This window comes from Camelus bactrianus, chromosome 4 (genome assembly GCF_048773025.1).
Source record: "Camelus bactrianus isolate YW-2024 breed Bactrian camel chromosome 4, ASM4877302v1, whole genome shotgun sequence".
Classification (NCBI taxonomy): domain Eukaryota; kingdom Metazoa; phylum Chordata; class Mammalia; order Artiodactyla; family Camelidae; genus Camelus; species Camelus bactrianus.
The window spans coordinates 28831419-28851403 of NC_133542.1; the positions used below are offsets into that span (position 1 = coordinate 28831419).

A 19985-nucleotide genomic window follows, 5' to 3' on the forward strand; every position below is an offset into this window, starting at 1 on the left:
GATTTGATCTCAAACACCTTCTGCTGAAAGTGCTTCTCTTATGAAACATTTTGCTCAAGAGCAAGTCCCCGAGACCCACAGACAGACAGACAGACAGACAGGCACGTGTCCCGCTCCAGACCATGGCTAAGAAACTCAGTAAAAGTCAGAGCCTTTTTCTTGTGAGATTTCTGTTGTTCCCATACAAAACATCACATGTTTCTGTCAGATCACAGATGTCACTGTCAGGTCAGATTCATAAGAGCCACATTCTCCAGTTAAGCAAAAAGAAAAAGCAGCAATAAAGGAGTTCAAATATATAAACACTCTGTGACAGAAAAGAATAGGTGAATTCATATTTTATGTTTCTGGCCACATATATTTCTCATTTACTAAAAGAACTTGGGAAGATGAATTAAGTTCACCTCTTATTTAGAATAATGAAGGCTAAGGAATCTTCTAGATAGCAGTATTTCTTTGCGGTGGGAAAACACAATAACTGAATCAAATGTTAAGTGAAAGGCATTTCTCCAAAAGCCAAAAGAAAGCGTCCTGAAATGTTCAGCTGGTTTAGCCATACAGAAAAGTAAACTGGGGAGCAGGCACCCCAGGAACGTACTCACCACAATATCCTCGGGGAACGTGTCCCTGCTGAAGGAGCCGTCATCAAACACGACCTCGTAGAAGGTCTGCGATGTCACAGCGGTCACCCTGCAGCTGTAGTACCGCGTGTTCCGGTGCTTCGTGATGACCGTCTGGCCCACAGAGATGCCCTTCTCCTCAGCCTTGGACTTCTAGGGAAGGCGCAGAGAAAGACAAGAGAAGACAAACAGGAGAAGGACAGAAAATAAAAGAAATATCTATTTAGAAAGCAATCACTGACTCAGTCATGATATATATTTTTAATTTTGAAACTATTTGGGGAATAATTTCAAACCTAGAAGTTGCAAGAAGACGAATAATACAAAAACACACTTATGCTCTTTGACCCTTGACTCACAGTCATCTATTGTTATCTCTTGCTATTGTCAACATTTTACTTTTTTTTTGCACTTTCTGTCTCCATTTTGTATGTGTTTTCAAGTGTATATATATATAAATTGTGTGTATATATAAATATTAACACCTGCCACAAACCATCTGAGAATAAACTACACACATCATGGGCTTTTACACCAAAATACATCTATGTTTATTTTCTGAAATTAAGAATTTTCCTTTACATAACCACAGCACAATTACTAACTTTAGTAAATCTCACATGGATATCTTACTTAAATCAACTATGGATATTCTAGTTCTGTCAAATGAGCCAATGGCCTTTACACCCTCCCATCCTTTATGTACAAGAGCGAGTCTTGAGTCAGCTCTGCATTTAGTTTCCATGTCTCTTTAACCTCCTTTAATCTGAAACATTTCCACAGCCTTTCTTTGTCTTTTATGATCATGATCCTTTTGAAGGACACAGCTCTCCTTTCCCCTGCCTTTTCAACAGAGCATCTGTCTCATGCTTCCTCATGACTAGATTCGGGCTGTACATTCCCGGCCAGAAGACCACATAGACGCTGTTGTACTCTTCTCAGGATATTACATCAGGGGGCACATGGCTGTCTGCCTTTCAGTGGTGATACTAATGGTAATCTCTGGAAGAAACTTTAACATCATGCAAACATCATGTTCCCATGCATTTCTGCTTAGATTTGGCACCCAGTGATGAGTCCTGCTTGATCCAGTTTTCCTATGATGGTGGTGATAAGCTGACTTCTCCTGCTCTAGCACTGCATCCACATTCACTAGTTGGCACTTCGAAATTGTTAAGCAAAAGTCTCCCACTCTCCCCACATCCATCTGTCCACCCACCCATCACCAGTATGGAATTATTAATTCCTCCTCCCCAACTATTTATAATTCATACAATAATTAATTATTCTGGTACTCATATTATCCCAGATTTGGCCGATAGGAGCCTTTTCAAGTGGTTTCCTGTGTCCCTTACATTGCCTTTTTATTTTTTAGCAGTTCCTTACTTTCTGGCTTAACAAGATGTCACAAGATCATCTTGCCTCAGCCCTAGAATTAGCATTTCCCTGAGTGTGGTTCATTTTAAAGGGCAGAGATATTAGAGAACAAGATCCAGGTGCTTAAGTGTGCTTACTACTACAAGGGCATCTTTGCCTCCTGACCTTTTCAGAAGACAGAGCAAGGATATATATGCACGTGTACACACACACACACACACTCACATGTAGATACACGTGGACATACGTAAAACCATATGAAATCATGGACTACATCTCAGAATAAAGGCTTTAGGAAAGTGCCCGGCAGAGTGCTGGGCTCATAGTGAGTAAGAAATATTAGTTTGCTGTTATTTGAGGCTTTCCATTTCTTTTATTTTCAGGATAAGGCTATTGCTCCCTTGTCAGGAACTCATACAAAGCCTTTTCCTGCCAGGCAGAGATGGCAGTCAACATCACATGAGGACGTCTGCTCTCAAGCACTGGGTCCCCCTTTATTCCTCAACTCCAAGTCTTATTCATTCACCTGTTTCTTCTGATGCCACAAACTCTGACCCACTAGAGGGGCCCTGAATCACTTGGGAAGGTCCAGGACCTTTGCTAAATGGGCCCTGGAAGGCACAGTCTCATAATCCACAAGATACTGGCATCAGTCTGACATGTCTTCCATAACCTACAGAAAGCCAGGACTCATGAAACCCCAGTATTTTCCAGCAGGGGCATTTATAACATGACTGGAAAATACAGTGTCATCAATTCAGAACCTTGGTTTAATTAGAGGCTTTACCTCTTTTTTTCCCTGACTTAAAAAAAGGCTAAAACACCTTGTAGGGAACAGATAAAGTGCTATGCTTGCTCTTTTCCTTCCAGAAACCAAAGAAAACATGCCCAGACAGTCATTAATTCACGAATTCCTTCAACAGTCTCGTGCTGCTAACCAGTGGGCACCAGGCACCTCCCCTGCTGCCCAGGACTCAAACAAAAACTACTAAGACTTGATGCCCGTTCCTGGAAACAGGTCCACACAGGTGTGCACCTGAAGCCATCCTGCAGGCGGCTGATACAAGATTGATGACCCTCCAACACGCCTTCGAGAGCAGGACTTCGTCCTCACAGGCAGAGTTGGGGGAGGAGAGCAACGACGCACCGAGTCCTGGGTGTGAGCAGAAGCCCAGCAGCAGGGAACAGCCCACTGTGTGCTGCCCTGCAGAGACCCTGCTGGTGTGTCGTGGGGGAAGTGAGGAGTGGGAGGCAACTTTAGAAATGGTCTGGGGCCCAGAAGTCAGGCTGTAGGGGGAGAGGAGAGTAGGGTACTTCTTACACCATCCTGAGGAGTCTGCACTTTCCCCTGTGAGCCTAAGGAAGCCACTGAGAGGTTTCCATACAAAGGAAAAAACTATCCAGGCCTGTGTGGTTAGAGGTGGAGAAGGGGCTGGGGAGTTCCCTACAACAGTACAGGTAGGAGACAAGGGCCTGGGGTGCAGCGCCAAGGACAGAGATGCTAAAGGTTTGGACAGAAGGCCGACTCCCTCCCAGACATGATCTAAAGGGTCTCCTCCTTGTGAAGCAAGCCCTGCCATCTAGATCCTCATATGCCTGACAAAACAAGAGAATGCCGTCCTCCTTGAAACCATTCCCTACTGAGGCCAGGTTGGCTGGGAAATTCTTCTGTGCCTTTAGGTATAGTTAGGTGTGTAAACATTTTGACATAGAACAAAAAGTAAGAAGACCGGAGTGATTTAAATGCATTTCGCTTGAGGTAGAACTCTTTATTTTCACAGCTGGCCATAGTATGTTACATATGCTAGAGTAACTTCCTAGTTTCCTACTTCATGTCTCCACCCAACCCCTCAATGTATCTCACATTTCAAAGTAAGAGAACAACTTAAATGTGGTGATAAATTCGAGTGAAAGCATAGTCTGCAGAGTTCTGAATCTCCAAAATTGGGACCATGGCTGCTGCTTAAGATTGTACAAGTTACAGTTAACTCTAAGACGTGAAATTCGCAACCTGTGCGGTGAACATAGTGGCCCTGAGTGACTGGAATTAGGGCCAAACAAGGCTTCATCTTGGTAGCACTTTTTTGCAATTATTGTCCCCCTCTATCAAACCACCTTAAAAACACTCATGGTCAAAATTGCAAGAACTATATTTCACTAAGATATTAGTTTCTTTGTGCATATTTTATTAAAAATTGAAATTTACCCTCTCAGGAAACAACGTTTTGAATGTGAAGTGTAAGCTCAGTTTCTTACTAGCTATTGTGACCTTGGGGATGTTAAACTTTAGCAGCCTCGGTTTGCTCATCTGCAGAAGGGATAATACTTATAATACTGCTATAAAATAGGGTGAATTACACGAAATGCCTAGACTCACGGGCAGGTAGTTCTCAGCAACTGTTAACTGGCTTCATTTTAGGAAGTAGGAAACATACTTGAGACCCTAGCCCCAGGGTAATAAACCACTCTTCCCTATTGTACCCCAGTAATTTGCATGTTCGACTGTGCAGCGCTCTGGTTTCACATAACAAGGCTCAATCCAGCTCCAAACCATCATTGTCCTGCTCTTTACCTCATCCTCTTCTGACTCTTAATTCTTATCAAAAGGGGCATGAAGCTATGGTCCTTCAGAAGGAAGGCATAAATAATGTGGTCTCCCCCCCAACCAACTTCCAAGGCTCCCATAGTCTTTGTTTACGACTCTCTTAAGGCCCTTGTCAAATGTCACTTTCACTGACCATCCCTCCTACAACAGGGCAAAATCCACGGTCAGTGCCACAACCTACCTGTCTTTTTATCCATGGCACCCAGTACAATGCATGCAACACGGTTGCTGCCAGATGAACAATGAATGAATGAACAAATGAAAAACCGAATGAACAAAAAGAAATGAAAAAATGAACTATGAGGATGGATACACACACATTTTTTTAAGTGGGAGAGGATTGATTCTAATCATTCACTGTCCAGAAAATGGCGAAGAGAAACAAAGAGGAGTTTTAGGAAGAAGTTCCTCCTCTTTCTTCAAGTGGGGAGGCATGCATGTGGGTAGGGGGGAAAATGTACAAAGCTTATGGTGAAATTCACAGGGTCTGGAAAGTGAAGTGGTCGGTCAAGGGAAAGGAAAAGTGATTCAGACTCAATAGAGAAAAGTTGACTCTAGACCACAACCATTTTCTTCCTGCTAGGACCCGAAATTTATGCAAACTGGCTGGGTGGAAAGATGGCCAGCACATAAATTAAATATACAGCCTTCATCTAAATAAAAATTTTCATAAGCCTCAAGCATGACCATTTCATGGGGAGTACTAAAGAAAACAGATTTTTTCATAATGCTATTTTGATAGGATTTCTGATTTATTTTTGCAGGAAAAATTTATTGACAAGCTTATCCCATAACTGATTATACATCCTTAAAAATATTTCCTGTTAGAAAAGCCTAAGAATCTATTGCTGTTACGAATGTCATTTCTGATCAGAGAAGACAGACATTATGCAAGGAGCTCCATCAGATTACAGAAGTGGCTATGGTTTTTGAAGATTAATGCACAGGCTAAGGTTGTGAAAGTCTAATTTTCTTTCACATGCACTAAGCAGAAATGAACAAACAGTCGTGTCAGAAAAAAACACAACTTCTTTCAAAGAAAAGCTAGAACTAGTTCAAAATTCTGGGGATGTGAAAAAAAATGTTAACTAAGAAAATGTTACAGACATTCCACAAAAGCAGCAAAGAGTCCCTGGGACACATAACGCAGTCACCAGTGCGTGTCCATGTACACGAGCTAATTAAACTCTCCCAATAGCTCTGTGAAGTATTTGCTCTTCTCAGTAAACAGATGCAGTAACTGAGGTACAAGATCAAGTGACTTTTCCAAGATCTCAGAGCTTGTGAGAGGTTGAAGTGGGGCCCAGAAGCAGGTGCTCTCCCACCACAAGTGCCTTGATATCATCAACCAGAAGAACACACGTGGGAAAAAAATCAGAGGAGAAATAAAACCAACTAGGAAGTGAGACTAATGGAATCCAAGTAGTTGCCTAAAGAACTTCCATTTCTTTTCTTTCTTTTCTGATTTAGTGAGTATCTCCTCTGTTCTACACACCTTTTGAGACACCACATTTGATCTCTCCCATATAATCAGAGTTGAATTAGCAACTTGGATTTGGAGCCTACCTGGAGACGAAATATGCAGAATGCATAACTGCACATGCTCTCGGTTTTCCTGTGTGTACACACGTGACATGCACACACACCGCAATAAATTGCAAAAATGCCCACAAACCTTCACTCCCTCCTGTTTCCACATCCTTCAAAATGTGACTTTGCAGCTTCTCCCATCAAGGACTGGAGTCTACTTCCCCAGCCCTCCAATCTGGGCTAGCCTTGGGTTTAGTCTACTTTGGCCATGAGAACACAGCAGAAATAATAGTATGCAAGTGCACAGCCTCTGGCACATTTCTGCTGGGTCCCAGGGGCCCTAGACTCTGTCATGTGACCAAACTCAAGTTGTCTTGCTGGTAGATGAGAGACCACGCTGACCAGAACTAAGGCCTAGACTTATGAGACAGCCTGGCCAAGAGAAAGCAAGCTGTTCTGCAGCTGACCACAGATGAATGAGGTAACCAGCCTGAAACAGAAGTGCGCCCAGCTGAGCCCAGCCTTAATCGATGACCTAAAGAATCAGCAGCTAAAGAGGGGCCATTGTTTTAAGACACAAAGTTTTGTGATGGCTTGTCACACACACAACTAAGAAAAAAAGAATACACTGGTACTTGAACAACGCAGCGTTAGGGGTGCCAACGCCCCTGCCCTCACACAGTTGAAAACCCACATGTAACTCTACAGCCGGCCCTCCGTATCTGCAGATTCAACCAATCGAGGACCAAGCAGTACTGTAGTATGTGTTCACTGAAAACAACCCACGTATGAGTGGACTCATGCAGTCTAAGTCCATGTTGTTCAAGGGTCAATGGAAGTAAGACAAAAATGTACTAAGCCGTTGGCTCTGTGTAGCTCTAGGTAATGGGATTTTATCTATTTGGTTCTTTGTGTACTTCTCTGCACTTTCCATTCTGAACAACACAGGGATCAGGGGAACTGACCTCCTGCACAGTCAAAAATCTGCATACTGCTCTCTCTGCCTCAAAAACAAAGGAAGTAACAAGTGACTCACCTACGGCAGGGAAGGTGAAACAGTTTGGAGAGAATCAGGACTCTTCTGATTCCACATACTGTGATCTCTAATCAAACACAAACTTTTCTACTCACTCAGTTAATTTACAGATCTATGATGTGAGATACAGGTACTGTATTTATTGAAAAAAATTCAAGTAGAAGTGGACCCACACAGTTCAAACCCATCTTGCTCAAGAGTTAACTGTTTCTTTAATAACTGTCATCACAGCCTTCTGAACTTCTGAACCAGGTCTGAGGGAGCCTGGAAGCCCACAAGCGCACATGCCAGGAAGGCCATTGAGAGTGGAGTGTTTGGTGCCATGAACTCCCCTGGTTAACATGCGTGCCTGTGGATCCCTACTCAGAACAATAATTTTAAATGTATAAAATAAAATACCAGATTACCTGAACAAAATTATACTGAAATAATATTTTAAAAAATCAGTGGCATAATATCTATACTTCTTTAATAATGTATTACATATTAATACCTAGGGAAAGATATAAGAACTATTAATATCCTAGTTTCAAAGTTACAATGAGCATAAGTAATATTCTGAAATCTCTGTTACAATGGTAATATGATTTCTCTTGTGAACAGTCACAGAAATTGCTAATGCCACCTCTGCCTATGCTCAAAACTGGCAGAACTGTTAATTAAATTCTAGCTAGAATTTAGTGAAAGAAAAATGCAATTTTTTCCCCCTGACGATCCAATAAAATTTTCTTGATATTAAATTATAAATAAGATTTTATCTCCAGGAATATTAAAGGCACAACACTCAACCTTTTAACAACAGCCTTATAAAAACCACAACAATGCTTCTCACATATGGTGCTTGTATATCCTGTCAATAAATGGACACGGCAGTGAAATGAAACTCAATGAAGGCATCTCTGTGAAGGGTGAAGCTATGGATGCTAAAATGGGTAATTCTGGGGTGACCTGAACTGACACGGTAGTCTAAGTTAAGTACTGAGATTGGAATACATACTGCATTCTCAAGTATCATCCCTCTCCAGTGAGTTTTTGACAGAGAGCTGGGAGTACTCAGTTCAAACATGACCTCTAAAGTGACGGCTCAGAGAGAAGGTGTCCTGTGTGGCAGAGGAAGGAAGATTTCTATGCTTTGAAAGATGTATCATCTCTTATCAGGCCTGGCAAGGCTGACCTCTGTTCACACCCTGAAGGAAGGTCACTCACCACCTGATGAGATGAGTCACGGGCAGAGATGTCATCTTAGGAAAATCCCTGAGTGAGTTCTCCATCTGTATAATGATATTAATAAACGGTGCAAATCCAAATATTATAGTATATGCAGAGGTCCAAAGGTACATCCACCAATCATTTAGCAAGGCTGGAGAGTTGAAGAACCAAAGCTAAGCAACTTATCCAATAACTGGCCAAAAAGCATGTTTCCACGTATATCCAACAACATTTTTGCCTTCCCAACTTCATTATTTCTAATTTCTATGAATTAATAACTTGTGAGATAGTATTATTGTATTTTTTCAAGGTATCCTTTTTATAAAAAGTCCTAGAGGTATCAGAATAAATAACTTAATACAAACTGTTCTTTTTTTTTAACCAAACTTACACAACAAAAGTTACTCATCTAAATGTGCCTTGTAATAATGAAAGCTTTCTTTGCAAAATTACAAGAGCTACATAAAAATCTTTTACCCAGAAAAACTTAAATCCCTGGGGCTTCATGAAGAAATAATTGCTCTTACAGCACAAATGCACAGGCAGACTCATAAAAACGTCACAAGTATTTAATTTTCTCCATGTCTGTTTGTTCACGTGTACTTTATTTCTCATGGGTTTTTAAGTACAAACATAATACAGTGGGAAATGGTGGTAAGCAGTTTCCCAGCAGATTTAAGGTCTTACTCACTTTAACATTTGAAGAAGTATAACTAATAGGCTGCAGAAGATACTGAGGAAAAAAAAAAATTCTTTTCTCTCTGAGTCATTAACTCACCCCAGAGGTGGTGATCTTGTTCAAGAGGTAAGTGAAGGGGACTGGGATGGGAGAACCATCTTTAGATGCTTCACTGTGTTCATGTAGGAAACCCTCCACAGGTAGGTACTGCCTGCTTTCTACTCTGAATAGTTTCAGCAATTTACTCCATAAAGAGCAGAGAGGAAAGGTCACATCAGTTGGTCTGGGGAGCTGGAGAGGAGTCACGGAATCCAATGCTGAGATGGAACCTGACATGAGCTCTTCCCAACTCATTTCCAGTCTCGTTAGTTGCGAGAGAACATGTGAGTCTGCCTGGCCCCAGAAGCTCTGCTTTCAGGCTTTCATATTTCAGCTGCTCTTCAAGCTTATTGGGTAGTAATAGTAAAATCTGGGAGGACTACAAAGTCAACAAAATCTCAATCATTCACAGCAAGCTGTGTGTGTGTTTAGAAATCAATAAGCTGATTCTAAAATTTATATGAAAATGCAAAATTCAGAACTTGAAATATGCAAAGCAATCTTGAAAAAAACACTTGGAAGAATTACAATTTGGGGGAAATGAGGACGAAAAGCATTCATTCAACTATAAAGTAATGCAATTTTTAAAAATTACCTTGGATGGGACATTTTCAACAGAGAGAAGCAAGGGACATAGGGCATCACTATACGGTACTCCAACCTATCAGGATTTTTGAATCTCGATTACAGTGGGTGAATGGGTTAAAAGTAGCTAAAATAAACGCAAACATTTTCTAGACAAGGTGACTCAAAGCAAAACAGACCAATTGAAGGGCTAAACAGTTTTCCTGTGCCACCAAGAAGGAAGCCCAGTAAACAATGAAATCATATAAATTAATTCAAGCCATGGTCTCAAACTGGTAAAGTGGCACCGAAACAGCAGCATCTAAATGACACACTTTGTGCCCAAACTTTGAAGACCTGGAAGGTTAATGACTGCCGAACCTCTCTGAAGTTCCCTTTCATCATCTGTAAAATGGATACAACTAGAATACCTACCTATGTGGACCAAATGATGCAATGTATTTCTTAGGAAAGCCTTCAATAAACTACAAATGCACCATGCCAATACGAGCTAACACTACTTTTATTTACCTCACCTACACTGATAAGAAGCTCCCAAAAAAGAGGGGCAGTCACCTTGAACAGAAGAGAAAATCGGAAAAAAACAGGCAATTCCGATTCTATAAAGACGCACTACTTACATGAGCATGGGGGGGAGGGGGAAGGGGAGGGAGAGGTAGAGAGAAAGGGAGAGAAAGAGAGAGAGGTTAAGATTGAACAAGTACAAGCTTCTTAAACCTCTTTCAAAATTTCAGGAGAAACAGCCAAAGGAGCAGTGGAAGAGAAGCCAGCCAAAAGCTTTCTACCCCACGTCACAACAGCAGCAGGCGTACTGCAGATTCTGCCTCGCCATCTCACCAATGACAAATCCAAGTCTTTAACGTCATTGCTAATCAAGGCAGCTAGTGTCCATCTGTCAGTCTACCAAGTGCTAATTAAATGCACCTATGTGCCCAGCACTGTGCTTCAGAGAGGGGTGTGTGGGGTTCCAGTGGAGCAGGAAGGGCAGAGGAAGGGCTAGAGGCTCAGGAGCAGCAACCCCTCCTTTCCAGCCCTGTGCCTGGAGCCTCCTGTTCCCTCCAAAAACACCTAAGGTTAATCTCTGTGGTCCCCGCAGCCTAGGCAAAAACTACTTCTTAGCACCTATTAAAGGTGCTCTTCTGTTCTCCAAATACATGATAAAGATACATGATAACAAGACTTGAAGGTACAGTTAAAAGTTGTTTAATATAAAAGTTTGCAAATTTTTCATTTTATTCTAATTCCTGAGAAATGTGAGGGAAAAGGCTGCTTTTCCCACACTAAACTAAAAGGCCTATCTAACACTCATGCAGAGACATTCCAAATGGAAAATAACTCATAAGGGTTATCTGATGTCCACAAAGAAGAGGGTTTTCACTTCTCCCTGCCTCCTGCCCGAGGAAGAAGCTCCTGAGGGCCAGGTCAGCCCAGTCATGGCTGAAAGAAAAGCTAAAAGAATGTTTTATTGATAAATGTAGAAACAGGAATTTCTTATGTTCCTTCAGATACTACTCTCTACAATTTCACTGACCCACTACACCCAGTGTGGGACAAGAAGACAGGGGAGATGTGATGTCTGATGATGAAAACAGGCCAACTTCAGATAAGGAATAGCCAAGAAGCCATTCCTTTTACCTGGAAAGGAAAGCAGTACTGATGTGTCTGTGAGAACTGTGTCAGAGCCCAAGATGGCTACCAACACTCTGTGGAAGGGCAGGGCAAGGTAGCTGGGGTAGCCTCAGGCTGACTGGCTTCCTGTCCAGAGACGGCAGGAAGCCTTCTAGTTAATTCAGAGTTCTATACATTATGTTAGTTCAAAGTGGACATAGAGTGCAGACCTAGAGAGTAGCCTTAGAAATGTTGGAACTTATCTCATTTAAGTGCCTCTTCTATTGCTTGCAGTTAATAGTCTCATAAAATTATACTTTCATGATATTTTGTCAGTATCTATGGATTTCATTATGACTATGGCATTTAATTATTGTTTTCTTCAAGAAGGAATGGAAACTCTTGCTCTCATGCTTTACAAGATGTTGGAATGTCAAATACTCTTGGCTGTTGTGTGTCTGCTGACACATTCCATTTATATTTCTCTACCATATCTATGATGCTTGACTGTAATACCAATGTGAAAATACGGGATTAGTGTCACTACTTAATTTTCTTAACAAGCTATCAGACAATAATGCATGCCTTAATTATATTTTTAAAGCAAGTATAAATTGCAGAAACGCTTAAAATTTCCTAGAAACTGAGAAATATTAATTCTGTGAAAAACTAAGCAAGTGTTTCATATGGAAGCACACCTTACGTAAGCTAAAAAATGTAGCCAGATAAGTGGCCCTTAGAGTGGAAGACTGGATTTTCGTCAGTATGTGTGGTCCTTGAAGTTGTGAAGTATCACCCGTCCCTGCAGCTGGCCCCTCAGGCAGTAGGTCTGCGGACTGTTCCCTGATTCCATGATGCACTTCATGGTGGGGATAACAGGGCCAAGTAGAAAACACAATGCCAACAAGTTTCTCCTGGGGATTCTGATAAGTCTGCTTTTAGAAAACCAAACACCTGCACCAAGATGCAGATTTTTTCATGAAGTGTTCTTTCTAAAATCAGGATTAATTTGCCATTTACAAGGCTAAAAAAAAAAAAAAAAAAAAAAGTTCAGGTGAAATAGTAATTTCTAGAAAGCTACATTATTCCACATATTGAGAGAGATGAAAACAGCCAAGGCTGTTGAACAGATCTCCCCGTGGAGGGTGACTGATAATATATCAAAAACACTAAGGCCTTGGCACCCAACATGGCTTCAGAGTTATTTCAAGGGTTCTTCAGGCCCTCCACTGGGCCACAGACTAGAGCTTCCTGATACTGTTCTGCTCAGACATCTCCTACAGGGGACCTTTGACAACAGGATAAAGTAAACTCCTTATGTTCTGCCTAAAGCAACAGCAAAGAGTCAAAGGAATGCCCCAAGGCACAGGGATGACGAGAACAAGGTCCGAGGAGTTGAGTCTGGGCAAGAAACTCTTGAAGCCAGACAGAGAACAACTTCTCCTGCCTGGTCTCAGCACTGTCCCTGTTGGTGTGTCTGTGTGTGTGCGTCCACGCACATTCATATGTGAGACAGCTGCTGGGTAGCTTCCACTCACACCGAATCGAGGATGAATCGAGTTATCTGTAGATTTTGCTCCGGGGGGGGGGGGGTTCCTCCTCACCACAGCCTGTCTCCTCTAAAGAGCAGACACCTTCCAGCAGTTCACCTCATCCCTAAAAGCAGATCCTCACTTAGCTGAGTTCATTGCCCTAACCTGAACAAAGAAGTTTTTATTTTAATTCAGGGATATATAAAAAGGGATATTTGTATTTGTATATATATAAAGCCTTCCACTTTCTGACTACCCAACTGACTTCTCCAACTTCATCTCCCCTCTTATCATATCCCCTTGACCACTCCAATATCACGACATGTCCTAGACCCCAGTTATACTGGACTCCTCAACTCTTCCAGATAAACCAGGTCTTTGCAGAAGTTCACATACATGCCATCCCCTCTACCTGGAACATCATTACCACTCTTATTTAACCAGCAAATTCAAACTCTCTCGGTTTAGAACCAGCAAAAATGTCACCGCCTGTGTGACTTCTACCTGACTGCCCCCAACAGAATTAGTAACTTCCTTCCAAGGGCTCCCAAAACGTTTTATTCATATCTTTATTTAGCCTATCTTATTATGGAATAAAGCATAGCAACTAAGAGCCTGGGTTCTGCACAGATTGCCTGGTTCTGAATCCACTTAGTCAAAGTGTGACAGGAGCATCAAGTCAACTGGTACCCACTGGATCTATAAAAGGCTAGAGAATCCATGATGATGTTCAGAAGGGTCTGTGGGGAATTACAGCAGGATTGAGTGTTTGGGGTCTCTCCCTATCAATCTATAATCAACCTGAAACACTGCAGACTCTTTTTATAATTAACAAATTCATATAAAAGTGTTATTGATTTCTTAAATTTTTTGTCATTATGTATTTTGCCAATAACTAATACTGAAAGTATAATATGCTATACAATATTCTCCTGTGATAGAATTACTGTTCTAGGGTTTAGAATTTAGAGGCCTTGACCATCCATTGTTCCACCCTTTGGTGAGGTGAAAGCTGTTTCTGCACACCAAGGAAAGGTTTTATTAAGTTAGTAATGGCAGGCATCCTCACCCCATTACCACCCAAAGGTCAGTCACAGAAGCATGGATTAACCAGAGCTGCTTTGCTCCAGGCACTCCACCAGATCCTGTGCAATGTGGGTGTCTCCTCCTGTCCTGGGCCACGAACAGTGAAGACAGGGAAGGAGTCGTGCCGAAGCCCACCTGGGGAGCTGGCCTGCAGACACAGGCCAGGAAAACAAGGTTAGCAAGTGCTGAGCAAAGACCCAAGGTCAATTACAAAGATGAGTGTAGAAGAGAACATGAAGGGTAGCTAGAGGGGAGAATAACAAGAGACAAGAGAACCTTCCAGACTGGGAGGCACCGATACAGAAGCCAGCATAACCACTACGTTCCCCTGTCCACACCAACAACACTGCCTTGAAATAAGGAGCCCGTGTAAAATACCTCACACACCCTTGACACAAAAGGTGTTCAACAAATACCAGCTCTCTTTCGTCCACTAAGCGCATTCCTTAGCATGAGAGAGATATTTCAACAAATTTGTACCAAGCAGCTTATATGGATGGCCAAGTACTAGTTAAAAAGTCAAAATACTGGTTAAATCTAGTTAAAATAATGATCTAGTTAAATAAAATCTAGTTAAAATAACAGAGAAAATCTGAAGGAAAAAAACACAGGAAATAGGCAGAAAACTGACCACTAAGAGCTTTGCTCTACACAAGTTCTTCCTCTTTTGAATAAGTAGCTGTCTCCATGTTAACAGTCACAACTAAGAAAATTATAAGGGAAACAAATTTCTCAAGTCTTTGATGGGAGAGGGTAAGAGGATAACAATAGTGCACCTGGAACGCGATTCTGTACTGGAGAGGCCTTGTTCGTCACAGCGCACTGACGCACACGGCGCAGGAGGCGTGGAGCCCCAGCGCCTCACACACGAAACATGGAGCATGGAGGCTCACTGAAGCGATCTGCCTGAGACAAACCTGACTGCCACCGTTCTCAGCCCGGCTGCCCTCTGTTATTCAGGCATCCCTTCCACTGGACACCTGCCTAGTCTCCTCGAGTGTGAGTAGATGGTCCCTGGGCTGGCTGCACTTTGCAGAAGTGCGTAATTTATGAGTAGCTCATTGTTCATTTTGGAGAAGAAATGTTCTTAAGCCTCCCAGTTTCAAAACCATTTTACTTTTTATTTATGTTCTTTGCCTTTTCCTTACAAACATCTGTGCAACATCCACGAAAGTGGGTTAGGAATACGACCAGTAGAGCCTTCAGAAACACAACCGGGAAGTAAGTCACAGTGGATTACAGCTAAGGATGGTTAAGTACAATACCACCACAACACCTAAACACATGTGCACACATACGTACACACAAATATGAAACCTCGTATTTGAAAGATAGCAGGTGCCAGTCAAAAGACATGTTTGACAAAAACAGAAAAATACATACTAAAATTTACATTAAAATAATAGGCATTAGTGGTGCACTTTCTGTTACATGCTCCTTTCTACTTTAAGAATTTGAGAGGTTTCTGGTCAAGATGGCAGAGTAGTAGGACCATGAGCTTGCCTCCTCTCACAATCACAACAAAACCACAACTGACTGCTAAACAACCATCGACAAAAAAAAGACTGGAACCTAGCAAGTTCTTATCTCCGAACCTTCCTTCTTCAACTGGAAACATAAAGAGGGAATCACACTGGGACAATAAACAACAAGTTTCTACTGTACAGCACAGGGAACTATATTCAATATCTTGTAGTAAACTATAATGAAAAAGAATATGGAAACGAATATGTATATATATGCTGTACACTAGAAATTGACACAACATTGTAAACTGACTATACTTCAATAAAAAAGAATGTATACACACACACACACACACACACACACAAAGAATATGACAGCCACCTATTTTTGCAAATACTTTCTCCTCACAAAGTGTGCTTATTGACCAATGGAAGAGTGCATTATAATAAATCGGATAAATTTTTTATACCATTATCCAGAATGACTTTACACCCAAAGCTCAACAGCACTGAATAAGCTGGTAGAGTTAAAATAATTTATGGCAGTAAGGAAGAGGAGAATTTGCCTTAAAATGGTCCTTTTGGGTGCAAAAAAGCAAATAATGGGAGATGCAAAAAAAAAAAGGGGGGGGGAGCAAAAACCCTAAAGTGAGTAAAAATGGAGATCCTATTGAAGTAACTGTAGCTTTATACTTCATTTCGCCTAACTTGTACAGGCAACCTCTACTCTGTAAAATGCCTGGGTTAGGTTCCTATCTTAGCCTGAAATTTATTTCAGAGTTTGCATGGGTATGATTCAGCTATTGCCTGTTACTCCCTAACAATCAAGACATGGTTGAGAACAAAGACAAACTACAGCTCCAATTCTAGGGAGTGTATCCCCTGACATTCACAGTTTACACAGAGAGATACTTGAGTGAATTTCAATTTTTTTATGCTTGAAAAGGAAAGGACAGTTAACGCAATAAGGGTCATCACAATGCTCTTAACCAAAGCTGTCAGATTCTATGAATTCCCTTTAGCTAGTTGTCAAACGTTTCAGGGAAGAATCCATATTTGGAGTCTAATTAAAGAATAATGGATAAGTAATAGCCATCAGGAATGTACTTCAGAAATGCATGCTCATAGTGCTTCCCCCTAGAGAACTTCGCAAAGGCAATTTGCGAACACTAAAAATTTTTCCTCATAAGGAAGAACTGCCACATGTAATGTTGTAAATTACATGTTTTCCTCATCCTTTACAAAGTAGACCAAGCTTAAAGTGTAGGGGAGAGTAGTTTCTAAGTCACCTCACAGTCAAATATTTTCTTTTTCATCATCATTTATGAAACACATTAGTAACATAAACCTGACTGAGCCACACATCATAGTTAAGAGGAATGAGGTCCTGATTAAACACCTGGATCTCTTTAATAGCAACTTCAATATAACCATCAGGAACCACAGAGCTCTGAAATATTAAAACGGGAATGTATGATCCCAAGCAGAGCTGAACACCTCTAGTACCACTTGAGGTTTGGGGTTTGGAATTCAACAAATAGAATTTACATTCCAGCACCTGTCACTCATTAACTGAATTTATTTGGGCAAAATAAAAATTGAACCTCTCTGAACTTAGGTTTCTTGTCCTTGAAGCAGGGATAACATTACTCATTTGGCCGAGTTCACATAGGACTGTAGCAGCAGCAGAAGAAGTAGTAAAAAATGCAATTTTCATTTTCTGAGAGCTTCTAGTGTGTGGTGGTTTGAAATCCACATGGTAAGGTAGGCATGCCGTTGTTTTAAACAAGGAAGCAGAGGCTCAGAGACAAGAACTTGCACAAGGCTGCATGCATGTTACTGGCAGAATCTAAGTGTGAACACCAATGACTCTGACTCCAGAGGCCATGACCTGGTTCACATCTCAAAATGTATTCACATATGTCATCGAATGAGGTAATGCTACTGACTGCATTGCAAGCAGCAAAGCACCATGTAATGCAATGTGTTATTACAGTAATTTTTTAAAGTTGCTAAAATGTGTTTTCTGCTGAATACACATACTATTCTTAGCAAGAGCCCATCAACTCAAGAAACTAAGGAAAAAGCACGAATGAATATGTAACTTGAGACCTAAGACAATGGAAAAATATGGAAAGTAACTTTAAAATAGATGTGACAGTTGGTGATGTCATTTTGTACATTTGCCCATCCACACGCATCCACACAGAATCCCAACCCACAAACATCAAGTATGTCTCAGAACGCCAATGGAAGTTGCTGGAATCGTTAAAAAGCTGGGAGATTTCCTGTGTATGGGACATGGCTCCCCGAGCCCATACTGATGACTTGGCAGGCTGCTCACAGGAGGTTATTAGAGACATAGAACAAGCATGTTAGGCTGCAAATAGTCTGTGGCCGAGCTTCCCAGGGATAACAAAGGGCAGCACGTTAGCAAAGCTGAGAGGGTGGATATGATGCTTTAACCTCCTTAAGGGAAGCCAAAACACTGAGGGTGACCAGAAAGCTAACAAAGGCATAGCAACCATCTCTACACTGTCTTAATTATTCTAAGCCTTTGAAACAGAGGAAAGATTCCATTCACCAAGGTCAGGTAAATGGAATTAAATTATTAAATATTAATTAATTAAATAAAAATTAAGTAATTAAATTATTATTAAAGGTAAATTCACATTACTTAATTGCAAGCACGCTTTTCCCAGAAATAGTTCAGTCCTAAGTGAAATGGGAAAGGCAGAAAATTTGAAGACATCGATACTTCTCTGCACTTCTGCTTTTCTGAGCTAGTCATCGCTCCTCCCAGGGTGCCCGTGCTGCTGCAGCAGCTTATCCCATCTCAGGGAGTAAGGACCCAAACATTTGAGACCACTGTCTCCCTCCTTTTACTGTGTTGCTGTTCTTTGTTTCTTCTAGAAGAGATGAAATAAACCCCCAAGGCCAGAGTATACAGGTGTATGGATTAAACACTGGAGAATCTCAGGCAAGGCTTTTACATCACTCTCTTCCTACAAATGCTCTCACCCTCATCCTGGATGTGTGCAGTGCACAGTCTACACAACCATACTCAGCAGCCCTATATATAAAACCCAAACCAGAACAGACATAAGTTTTATCCACGCATCTGTTCATGCACTTATTCAACTCAATAAATATTTACTGCATCCAGCACGCACCAGACCCTGGTGGATCTTGGGCAAATATTAGTAAATAATAATATACAATCCCTGCCCTCAAGAAACTTGCAGTCTTGACAGGTCATCAATGAGTAACATGACAGAGTAGAGCATGCCAGCCCTGGGAGGTGTATATGAGTCTTGGCATCAGCAAAGGGCGAGCAGGACTTACCACGTGTGGGTTGACCTTATGTCGAAAGCACGTGATGTTCACCACATATGGCCAATCGTCAGGCTCCATCAGCACCCCGGCAGCGTGAGCACACGTGACGTGGAAGGAGGCGGGGCAGCGACCATAGGAACACTGGATGCAGGCTCCAGAGACCTTCTTAACCCGGTGTCTGCAGAACATGCATTTCTGGAGGGTTAAGAGAAAGAAGAGCATCAATTCAAATTCTGGAACTCAGCCAGTTTCCACACTTCACAGCGTAACGGCTATGAGAGATGAAGAAAACTGATGACGTCTACAAGGCTGGACCTCCAGGGGCCCCAGCAGTGAGTGGCTGTGGCAATATAAGCCGAGTACCTTGAACACACCACTACAGTCGCATACTACCAGACATATGTTGAACTACTCATCGTGGTTAGGAAAGCCAAACCCTTTTGCACATGCGTCTGCAGGCACAGAGCTGAGGAAAAGGCCGCCCGGGGGGTCCTGCAAGTCACCCATGAAAGCCAAAGCTACTTCTCTTTCACCCCGGGCATGGCAGGCCTTTCTGTACATCAAGGGATAGGCCATGGATTTGGCAGAGGGGCACGAACTCCCCTAAATTAGATGAAGTCTTCGAAAATACCCAAGTAGCACACAGATGGGCTAAGGTTTCCATTTACAAGGAAATGCAAAGTGTTAAATGGTCCAATGTGGAAACTAGAGGCTCAAGTGTTTAATAATCCAAATCTGAACCCTTCATCGCTGAAACAAAAATATGCCTCCCAAAGTGAGAAAATTGAAAATCACCCCAAAGGGCATAATTTTGTTGAATCTCTATAGCTGACTCTGCCTGGAGAAGAGAAAATGGAAATAAGAAACAGCAATAATAATTACCACGATCTGAAAATTAAATTGCATACAATTACCCCTAAACATGATCAGTACATTTGTTATGAGAGACGGGAAAAATCAAACAGCTTCACTAAATGCAAGATTTGTGAACTAATACTTATGGGTTAGGAAAAAATAGTTGTAGAACAACATAGGGTCAGGCTCAGAAAGCAGAGGAAACAGAATGATCAAAGAGCTCAACTTTGCATTCCTAAGGATAAAATAAGTCTGCAATCTCATCAAATCCTGGTGCAAAGGCTCTGTTTTTATAGGTACACTTTCCTTCCTGGGACAAAAAAAGATACTTAAACTCAATGCCTTTTGAGGGCAATAATATT

General features: G+C 41.6%; 1 protein-coding gene across 5 annotated transcripts in view; it reads right to left on the minus strand.

Annotated features, from left to right (window-relative positions):
• The window catches only part of KDM4C (lysine demethylase 4C), a 360744-nt gene that overhangs the window by 39126 nt on the left and 301633 nt on the right, over positions 1 to 19985 (minus strand). For all 5 annotated transcript variants that reach the window (XM_074361598.1, XM_074361600.1, XM_074361599.1 and 2 more), the window contains 2 exons: positions 18778 to 18963; positions 603 to 773 (listed from right to left, as the gene is read on the minus strand). In XM_074361598.1, coding sequence (XP_074217699.1) covers positions 603 to 773; positions 18778 to 18963 — 357 coding nt within the window. The remainder of the gene's footprint in view (positions 1 to 602; positions 774 to 18777; positions 18964 to 19985) is intronic.